Source organism: Poecilia latipinna, unplaced genomic scaffold (assembly GCF_001443285.1).
Source record: "Poecilia latipinna isolate Pla-1442-1.1 unplaced genomic scaffold, P_latipinna-1.0 Scaffold927, whole genome shotgun sequence".
NCBI classification, from domain to species: domain Eukaryota; kingdom Metazoa; phylum Chordata; class Actinopteri; order Cyprinodontiformes; family Poeciliidae; genus Poecilia; species Poecilia latipinna.
Genome location: NW_015113543.1, coordinates 410,718 through 421,354, shown reverse-complemented (window position 1 = coordinate 421,354; position 10,637 = coordinate 410,718). Strand labels below are relative to the sequence as shown.

The 10,637-nt window shown below is 39.3% G+C and overlaps 1 protein-coding gene across 1 annotated transcript in view; it reads right to left on the bottom strand.

Moving 5' to 3' along the window:
• Positions 1-1,530: 1,530 nt before the first annotated feature.
• LOC106957685 (BCR activator of RhoGEF and GTPase) overlaps positions 1,531-10,637 on the bottom strand; it is a 50,825-nt gene continuing 41,718 nt past the window's right edge. Inside the window, exons 15-23 of the mRNA XM_015049110.1 lie at positions 8,996-9,093; positions 8,759-8,890; positions 4,489-4,548; positions 3,981-4,090; positions 3,404-3,543; positions 3,152-3,286; positions 2,944-3,049; positions 1,919-2,078; positions 1,531-1,833 (exon numbers count right to left, since the gene is read on the bottom strand). Coding sequence (XP_014904596.1) covers positions 1,744-1,833; positions 1,919-2,078; positions 2,944-3,049; positions 3,152-3,286; positions 3,404-3,543; positions 3,981-4,090; positions 4,489-4,548; positions 8,759-8,890; positions 8,996-9,093 — 1,031 coding nt within the window. The 3' untranslated portion in view covers positions 1,531-1,743. The remainder of the gene's footprint in view (positions 1,834-1,918; positions 2,079-2,943; positions 3,050-3,151; positions 3,287-3,403; positions 3,544-3,980; positions 4,091-4,488; positions 4,549-8,758; positions 8,891-8,995; positions 9,094-10,637) is intronic.

The window sequence follows — 10,637 nt, the reverse complement described above, 5'->3', positions numbered from 1 at the left end:
CTGTGGCAACACTGTGTTGTTTTTACAACAGAAGGCAGTTGATTAGGATGTCAAAACCCCAAATAATATGAACTATAACCCCAAATCCCATTGGAGGCAAAAGGGGATCTTTATGGATGCAGAGCAGGACCAAAGAGCAGAGGGAAGAAAGTTCCAACCATGTCTTCCATCAGTCATAATGGGCAAAGATCATTATTAAAGAGGAGCAGCAAAAGCAAATTAGGTGGATTAGCAGTGCTCCCCAATAACTGATGGTGTCATCTAAGAAGTTAATGTGGAATATTGTACTTTAATAATTCAGCAGCGTTTTACTTAGGGGGTAGAGGGAAAGGACTTGGGGACCTTTCATTCATTAAAGTTAAAGCTAAATGCATCAAAGAGTTTTGAAAACTTTGTACTGGGATTTTAAGATGGTGGGAAAGCTGACAAACCGTTCAGGAGGGAAAGGTTGACACTTAGGTGGTTTTGTTATGAGTTCGCCCAGATATTTTACACATCACGTGATGCATTTATTCATTTAGACACCTTCAAAATAAAAAAAAAGCTTTTAAGTTTTTATTTACATAAATCAAACATATGGTACAAGGAAATCCTAAGCATCACTAAGAATTATTGCTTGTTTAACATGAATCAAAAGCTTTTAAGATTACAGTTTGTGTTTGACTAGTTGTAGAGATTTGCATTTTTTTCCCCCACAGACTTCTGAGAGAACTGCTAGTGAGGCTGGGTGTGAGTGAAGTGCTGCACTTTGATTGTCCTACTGATAAACAGTGTTTTCAGAAAATTGTGTTATTTCTACAACTGTGGCAGACTACAAAGGAGGAACGCAACACAAGAAGTTCAGCTTGCTGACACAATCTAAAAAAAAAAAAAGAAAGGTGAACAGTTCTGAAATGCAGGTCATCGACATTACACACAGCATGGTATACATTCCATGGTAGGCAGGGTAAAGAGATAAGGTAGATTTCCTGGAATGATTTTCCTTTCAAAAAAACAAAAAGAAAAACAAAAACACTCATATCCACCCTGTAGCTCATCTGGGAAAACAAACCAAGAAACAGAAATTCACAGAAAACACAACAAGTTGACCGGTTGACTCAACATGCCTGCATGTTGTGTGCTGCCTACAGGTTTAGTCTCTGTACAAAATTTAGATGGTGTAAACATAAGGAGGACAGAAAAGCTCTTTTGGTCATCAGAATGGGAAGGTTGGCACAGGTGAATTTAAACTGTTTGGGTGGGTGGGGGTGCAGGAAGGATATATATATATATATATATATATATATATAGCTATATACACAGAAGAAAAATATGTCTCTTCATCAAACCATCCACAGCCAGAAATAAATCTTATAAAAATCCAGAAACAGCAAAAGAAAAAAAAGAAAAAGAAAAAGAAAAAAACTCCAGTGTGAATATGGAGATAATGTGCACACAGACATAACAGGGCATCAGAAGAACAAAGCACAGGAAATATTGCTTCTTCAGATTTAAATTAAAAAATAAAGGAATGATATATTCCACGTATAGATGTTAAAGGGAAGTCTTTTTTATGACACAGCAGGTTGACGTAAACAGACCACAAGCTTAACTCCCAAAGAAATGGCTTTGACTGCGGTGGTCATTTCCAGTTTTAACAGAGGATGATGGCGCCTCCTGGTGGCTAATGGAAGTAGGGGCAACGGGAACCGGACATTCTTCCTCAGAGCGGGGTCGTTACGGCCCAGGTTTTTCATGTTCCTGTCATACTTCCGTAGAGAAGAGGAGGCTTTGCCGCTTGCTGTCGGGGGCTGGAATGCTCTCCAGCTGGAGGAAATAGAGAAGGACCTGAACCTTCAAACAGAAACACAAGGAGACGGTCACGCAAATATTCCAAACCGTACGGTGACGTGGTTTGATGTTTCAGAATGGGCTTTACCTGAGCCATGACCTCAAGAGACCAGCTGTCGTTCATGGAGATGGGCTGGGAGCTGGACGGGAGTTTGCTGTCTTTTTCCGAAGGTCGAAGCAAAGTGGGACCGAAAACAGTAGCCAGGTTGTGCAACGACATCTTGTTGAAGCTCTCATTTTCAGCCACCCTGTACAAACAAAGCCATCATCAAGTTTAGAGACACAAACACATCCCAGTTTGTAATTCCATTGGTTTTCAAAGTAGATGAGTAATTTTTTTAATAAAAAAAAGGACAAAAAAAGAGTTAAAAAGAAATAGATAATTAACTTTTCTGATAACAAATTGCCTTTTGAGTCACTAAAACAAGATGTTACCCACTATATCTGAATGACGACGCTGTTAAGGTACATCTGTCACTCTCTATGACTGTAAAAATCTATGGATTGTTTTCTTGACAATTATTTAAAATGAGAATATGTTGATTCAATCAATCAATCAATCAATCAATTTTATTTATACCACTAGGTAGATTTGGTTTCAGTGAGGTGAGTCAGCCTTCTTGCCAGACAGGAACCTTTACATCGACACAAATATAACATGATTAAAAATGGCTTTACTTTACTTTAAAATATTAAAAAGCATTAAAAAATAATCAAAATACAGAATCTTTATTAGGACAATATAAAAAAAATAAAAATAATAGTAGCAACAAAAAAATAACCCAAATGAGGCACGTTTGCTACACTCATCAAAAACAGTCACTTCTGGAATCACTGTTGTTTGTGAGCATAAAGTTTATCAGGTTACTTTCTTTCCAGCGGTTTTAACCTTTTTATCTATGTTGGTGTTTATTTTATACAACAGAGCCTCTCCTCTCCCTAGTAGTTTGCTAAAAAAAATGGCTCCTTCACATTTTTGTTGTAAATAAAAGTGATATCATATTTTCCATATTTATTTTAAGAATCTCATACTGGCATGTATTCTTTAGTACAGATTGAGGAATAAGTAAAGACACAGAAGGTATGGCTTAATTTTACCAGTCATTTATTTACCTCTTCAGGTGATCCAGCAGAAAGATGAACGTCACCAGATTTGGCTCTGGGAGCGACAGCAGCAGGTTGAGCATGCAGCTCTCCTTAGCCACGCTGTCTGAGAGAGCTGGAAGACAGAAGCAAAGGTGGATTCACTGCCGTCAGAACACAACCTTATCTAACAGCGACAAAACGAGAGTGGTGAAAACGTAACAAGGTGACGACTGACCGATCCCTCCGGCAAAGTTGGGATATAGCTCGTCGGTGAAGAGAGGCTCCGGCAGCTCGCGGAAATACAGCTTCAGTGTTCCAGCGATGGCGTTCACGTCCATCTCCCTCATCATCACACACACGTCCTTATTGTCTGTGGAACGCACGAGAAAAGCTGCAACTTGACCTACTTACAATTCGTTGTAGTGTAAAAGAATACTTCTACTTATCCCGCCACAATGTCTGTATGACAAACTTAGATCAAACCAACTTGAGTCAAAAGCAGCTTTCAAGGCCTGGATGTCTGTAGCAACACCGGACACTCTGTATATCCCCACTTCGTCCATCCCTCGTCTCTCGATCTCCTCCACACACTGGCGAACGATGAGTGGGACTTTGGAGCGTTCGCGCCTAATCAGAACAGAGATGCACGAAAAACCCAAAGCTTTATGAGACAGATTATAAAAAAATAGCAAATGTCTTTTAATTTGTGTATGTTGAGTCACTGACATGTGGAAGATCAACTGACAGATTGGATGAATTTATCCTTAAAGTGAAGACTGTCACAGTTTGTTTTTAATTTGCCTCGTCAAAATTTTGTGTGTTTATTTCTGTGTTTTATGTGATGTCCTTTTGTGAAACCTCAAATTGTTGAGGAATTTGAATTTTGTCTTTTGATTTTGCTTGTGTCTTAATGTCTTTTTTTGTGATTTTTGTAAAAGTATGATTTATTGTAACATTTGACGTGTGGACCCCAGGAAGACTAGTCTCTACTGTAGTAGAGTCTGATGGGGATCCTCTCAAATATACAAACTGAAAATCATCTGAACATCGTATTAGAAACCTACTTTGTGACTACGTGGATTTTCACTCCGAAGACTCCAGACTGTTTCCGTGACGGCATTCGCTTCAAGCTGAACTCCCTGCTGGTGAACCTCATCGACAGCTTCACCTCGATCTACATCGGGTCGGAGAAAGAAGCAGCTGATGACGATTTGGTAACATGAGATTAACCGCCTGAAAGCAGACCTGAACTCCATTCACTGAGGCCACAGGAAATCAGTAAGACCATCGATTTTTATATAAGGAGTCATTTCTTATAATAAACCCTAATGTAATTTACCGTAGCTTCTTATAGCTAACTGTAACAACGCCTTGGTTACTGGTCAAACATTGCTGCTGTAATGTGAAGATATTTCCCTCTTAGCTACTTCAAGGTTATTCTAAGCAATCTCAAGACTTAAATCATGGCGATTTAAAATAACATGATTTTATTATTACTGCAATTGTCTAAATAATGCCCACATTCAAAGTCAACTCCAGCTTTGCCTAATTCTCATCTGGAATACAACTTACCCCATTCACGGCAATCACCGTCCTCTGCCAGTCTTTATTCTGCAGAGTTTGCGGATCCAGCTATGAAAAGAGGAACAAAATGGATTTATTCTATGAGATTAGGATTAGCTCATTTTAAATTAAATTCTGATCAAAATTCAAATTCAGTTTGTGGATGGTGTGATAAACCCTGAAACGTGACATTTGTCTTAAAAGTGCTGCATAAATAATAATAAAAAAAAACCTCCTGCACTGGTTTCACTAGATCTCACTGATGCATTCAACATAGCTGGTCATTACATACTGACTATCAGAAAAATTGGCAGAGTTGTGCTAAACTGGTTCATATTTTAACTGGTGAACTGGGACTACTTTGTGCCATTTAGTAATTGTAAATCTGAGCAAAGAAAGATCCTATTTGGGATTCCTCAAGGCTCTAGTCTTGGAATGTTAACATTCAAAATATGCATTATCCCTGACATAACTCTGGTTATGGAGTACTACATCATAATAAATACATTTATGAGTCTTTACAAAGTTTTTAACCTTGTGTTACCAAGAGCCGCACGGTAGAGAAAGCAAAGATTAAATATTCCTTCAAATTCCTTGAAGTTTCTTTTTTGATGTGATGCTCAGTCTCCTTATATTCCTCTTAAGCATTTTGTAAAATCTTGTGCATAGATAGTACAATGCAGACGCAGCAATCTTGCCCTTTGCTTCGCCGGCAGAGGATTTCAAAGTATACTGAGGTTTTAGAAAGTTTGTTTGGTTCTAAGACATTTTCTGTCAAAATGTTCCTTCAGTTTAAAATCATGTTTCATGAAATGCAAGAGAAGATGACGGACCAACTACAGATGTTTTGTGGAGTAGAGTTATTCAGTGCTGACCAGATAGCCAGAGTAATTAATCAGTTGTGTTAACAGTTGTTGTTACTCTATGTAGAGTAAAACAGCAAAAAGGTGTAATGTTAGGTGCAAAAAAAACAAACAAAAAAACACGCAAAATCTAGGAAAAACTTACTGGGAGGTAATTCTATATTTTCCTTTGGCCTATGTATCAAGATTAAGATAAATTCATTGTACAAATAAAATTATGATTGTCATAATCAATATTTTGTATAGTTTTTTTATACCAGTATGAAAAATGTTTGAACAAGATTGATTAGATCATGTTACACTTTTAAAAAAATCTTGTATTAATAATGCGGTATAATGGAACCAATCACTCAATCTCCCAACCACCCATGCCTGGACATGGCATGGGTTGCCTCCAGGGGTGTAATCTAGCCATGGGAATGTAAATGATGAGTAATCAGGAGAATCGCTAATGAGAGACCATCATGTCTCTGTTGCTAAGCTCTGTGCCTGCGCAACATGGCAGATGTTCTTTCACCCAAGAAACCTTCAAATCTCATTCCAATAATCCGTTGCCCACAGAAAAAAATCTATTCACTTACATAACATAAAAAAAATAAAAAAAATCAATCAGTGGAGATATAGAGCTCTCAGCTCAACCTCAAAGATAATCAAACCCAGGAAATTAAAAAAACACATTGATGGAGGTCAAACAGGAAATAACTCGTCACCCTCCACAGTAATAATATACTCCACCTCCAGCTGTTTACCTTTGGTTTGAGCAGACTGTTGCGGACCCTGTCCCACAGGCGCGCCCCTGAACCCGGCGGTTTCCTCACCGCCAGGTCTCCCTCGTCTTCAAACCCACCGATGGCCCAGTCCAAGCTTTCCTCTTCGTTCAGATTACTCTCGCGCATCTTTTCTGGCATTGCTGTTTTACGTTTAGTTTCCAACCGACCAACAAGAAAGCGGTACTTCCCTATAAAACCCAACTAGTCCGTAAACTGTAGCGCTAACAGAAGCAGAAAGGCCTTAATCCCTAAATAACGAGCCATCAATTTGGTCTTGATGAATCGCAATTGTGTTCCTGGATTCTTGACACGACTTTCAGTGGCATCCTCTTGTCCAGCTGGCGTTGGACTCTCGCTTCTTCCAGCAAAGCAACACACAGCTGCGCAGCCTGGCCAACAACGCTCGCCTCTGTGTTGTTCTACTTCCCAAATGGATTTGTAGGATTAAGGAGGAGAATCCCCTCCTACCCCTTCTTACCAACGTGCTCTCGCCTGCTGCTGTGAAGACTTCTGGCTGGAGGAATCTCAGGTAGCTGAACAGGATCCTCTTAGACCAAGCGCGTATTAGTATGAGTGACCTTTGACCCTTGAGCACGTGCCCCATCTCTAAGAGATCTAAAGAACTGTACTCTTAGCTTCTGGTTGCAAAGTGACAAAATGTAAAAATGTTCAATAGGTTTGAACAATTTTACCAAAGAACTCTAGATGCAATCAAGTTAGGACAAAAAAGGCTTAAAATAACACTATAAGTGAATTAAATGCTGAATAATAAGGCGAGAATGTTACATAGGAGTGGCCATTTATTGAATTGTTTATCATGATGGGGGTTTTTTCATGTTAAGTATTTTGAGCCATCATTTTCACATTTAATGTTTAAAACCCCCCAATCTCCGTATTGTAGAGATTGTTACTTTTACTGTTTTCTCCACTGTTTGTTCAATGAGTATATCAATACATTTGATAATATGATGAAGTGCAGTTGCTGTGTACAGGTTAGTGACGTAAATCACAATTCTTTATTTGACTGGTGTCCTAAAGAAGCGTGTTACAAATAGGAATGTTGTTTTAAGAGCAGCTTTTGCATTTGCGGGGCTAAGATTGCAGTGAAAAAGAAGAGATATAGTTTTTATCATCACTTTTACTATTATCCGAATAGTACCATAAAATATGGTGGTGAAAGTTTCTTTTCGCCCTGCGTCCTGCGTAGGCTCCTCCCCCTGGAGGCTCTCCTGTGGTTTGACCCACCTGTTCCCAGCAGGAAAATCTCTTCGTCGGCTGATCAACAAGCATCCACCATCTCTCCCTTCAGCAGAGCGATGCCAGCAGCTACATTTGGTCGGCCCAAAGTCTAATCCAGCCTCTGTCACAACACCCAATCAGGAGGTCAATCGCCGCTGACCCGGCAGCAGCCTCATGACTCACTTCTTCTAAAGCGGCAATAGGCCCTTGAAGTGGGGATTAGCCGACAAAGACACCAACGAACGAGCAACTGCCATCTCTAGACTGGAGCAGGGGCATCAAAGTGCGGCCCGGGAGCCATTTGCAGCCCCTCTGAATGATTTTGTGCGGTCCCCTGACCACAGTTTAAATACAACCTATAACCACAGGCGGTTAAAACAGATGGACAATTTTTAAAAAATTTCTCTTAGATCGACAAATTTAACAGAAGTAAAAAAATGTTTGGTACAACAAGTTTCTTATTCATTGACCAGATGACAAAAGTTTCAGTGTGAGAAGAAGTTGTACAGAAATAATCTATATTCCTCTGGAGTTAAAGCTGCCAACGAGGTACATCTTATTTGTTTTGTTTGTCTTTTATTTATGTAATTCCTATATGTATTTGGTGAACTAACGTAGGGTTTTGTTTCCTCTCTTAGTTATGACAGCATTTTTTTTAACACTGTTGAGGCATGTTGTCCAGAATAAATGTCTGTCGATACCCAAAAATGATGCTGAGCCTTGACTGAACCTGAGAGAAATAACGCTGTATATTTATTCTTATCTCAAAAGTTTTCAATACTGTTTGTTTATTTATTAGGATCCCCATTCAGTTTCCACCAAAGTAGTTACTTATCTTCTGGGAATCCAGCTGAGAAAACACAAAAATATTCATACAACACGCAATCTGCGCAAGATTAGTCAGAAATCACATTTTACAAATTACACACATAAACCTAGGTTTAAAATAAAAATAAAAAAGATTTAATAAAAATAGGATTTCAGTGATCTTTTAAAAGAAAATGTGCTTTTTAAATCTCTTATCTTTTTAAGTAATTTATTCAATTCCTAAATTGATCTGTATACAACAGACTTTGGTACAAAAAGTTTGTCTTCTCACAGTTTACAATTTGTTTTGTCTGGTAAAATGATTATTTATCTCATCAGAATAAATAAACTTTTTATGAAATGATTCAGGTCTTCATGTTAATATGACTTTGTTTATACATATGAGTAAATCATACGCCAAACTAACCTTCAATAAAGTGTGGTACATTTCAATAATATTTAGAAGACATTTTAGGGATCTATGATTCCTGAAGTCCCCAAAAATCCAACGGGAAGAAAACCAGCGCAGTCTGAATCCCCAGCTGCACCCCAAGTACATCGTTGAAACTGCTTCCTGTAACTCGCATCACGCTCTCCTACCTTTATTTGTCCTTTGGCCACAATCTTATCTGTCATCTCTCCCTCCTCTTTGCTCTGCTTGGTTTTGGCGCAGCACTTCTCGTAGCACAGCAGCCTCAGGGTCTGAGAGCCCTCCAACTCGATCTCAAACTCCTTGCAGTGGAAACAATGCAAATCAAATTATGTAAACCTTATCCCCTTTCATGGGGCTTACATAAATGAATGATCTTGCTGTGCATTTCAGAAAAGCAGCCTCACCTCATTCCAGTTGGGCTCTGTGGAGTCTCTGTGCACACGGGTCTTGGCTTTGTTGACAAAGTAGCCGTAGGAGTCCACCTCCAGGGAGCAGTACAGATCTAAAAGCAGAAGACCGTCAAAGTGAAACTAAACCACTAAGGATCTGTGTTAATCATCTGGCTGAGACACACACTACATCACATGTGTCAAACTCAAGGGGCAGGGGGTCAAATCTGCCCCACCATAATGTTTTATGTGGGCCTCTATCCTCCATAGGGATGTTTAAGTTGCAGATGGAAATATCTCAGTGTTTAGTGATTCAATTCAGAAATGATTTCCAGCTCCAAAATCTATTTTTCTATTAAAACGGTCTAGAGATTCTTTTTAAATGATGTCATCGACAAGAGGAAAAGACAGTGCAAACAAACAAAACATTAACTTAAAGAGGAAGTATTACGCGTTTCCCAGCCACATAGTGCCAGTTTATAGCATAATCCAGTAACTGTGTTACATTCATTAGTTATAAAAAGGCTACATATACCAAATACGACTTAAAAGAAAATTTACTTCCTAATTTAACACCTTGAAATTGGGACTGTGTCTCCTTAAGAAACTCCTGCTCTTTCTTAAACTCCATCGCCTTCTGTCGTCACCTTTCTTGTTCTATGTAGTTTTCATTCCACATCTTTGTTTTTAATTTTTAAGCAGTTATGATAACTTGAAACTGCTGTCGTGCAAGTTACTTAACAGGTTGTTGCTAGGCAACCAAGAGTGATTGAGTTCATTGATGCCACCAACTTTGCTTAGTTAATCATGAGAAATTGAGCAGATAAAACCTTTCTTCTTCCTACATCCCCCAGAATGCAGTTCTGGATCACTGTTCAGTGAATGTTCTGTATATTGAGTATTGATTATTATATCCAATATATTATCTATTCTAGAGGTGTGCCGATCGATCGGCCACCGATCATAATAGGCCGATTTCCGTGAAAAAGTGTATGATCGGTGATCGCCGATCACGGTCTCTTGTTGCCGATCACATAAACCGATCACCTGCAACTCATTTCGAAGCCTGCCTGTGCAGCTGGTCTCCTCTTTCCTTCACTCTGCGCAAACGCGCGGCAACAAATCCTAAGCGATGTGGAACTATAACGCACTGAGTGAATGGGGAAGTTTGCGTGTTGCGGCGGAAAATTACCTCGGAGTTGGGGGTGAAGCACCTCAAAATGCATCAACACGACGAATCTAATATGGCATAAAAACAATGCCATACTTGACGGAGATTGGCTACATCCAGGCTCACTGCAGTAAAAAAGACATATGGAGGATCAGATAGCAGGTAAAGCAGCGCACAGCTACAAACACTCGCCCGGATTAGCATGACGGTCAGAAAGCTAAACAAATAACCTGGAAAATGATTGAAGTCTTCGAGCTGCGATGTCAGACGCTGGTTCTGCTCTCCTGTTGAACCGCTGCTACTACAGGTAGTATTATTTGACAGACGGAGCGCCGCTTCTGCTCCACCTGGTAGAGACTCTTACACCGAACCTCTGTTTGAAGCTGCAGCATCTAACTTTAAAAAATACATTTTACATACATATTAAAACTTCCGCTGTCCTAACATGAGACAGATAATCTCTAAAAATATAATCGATCTCCTCCC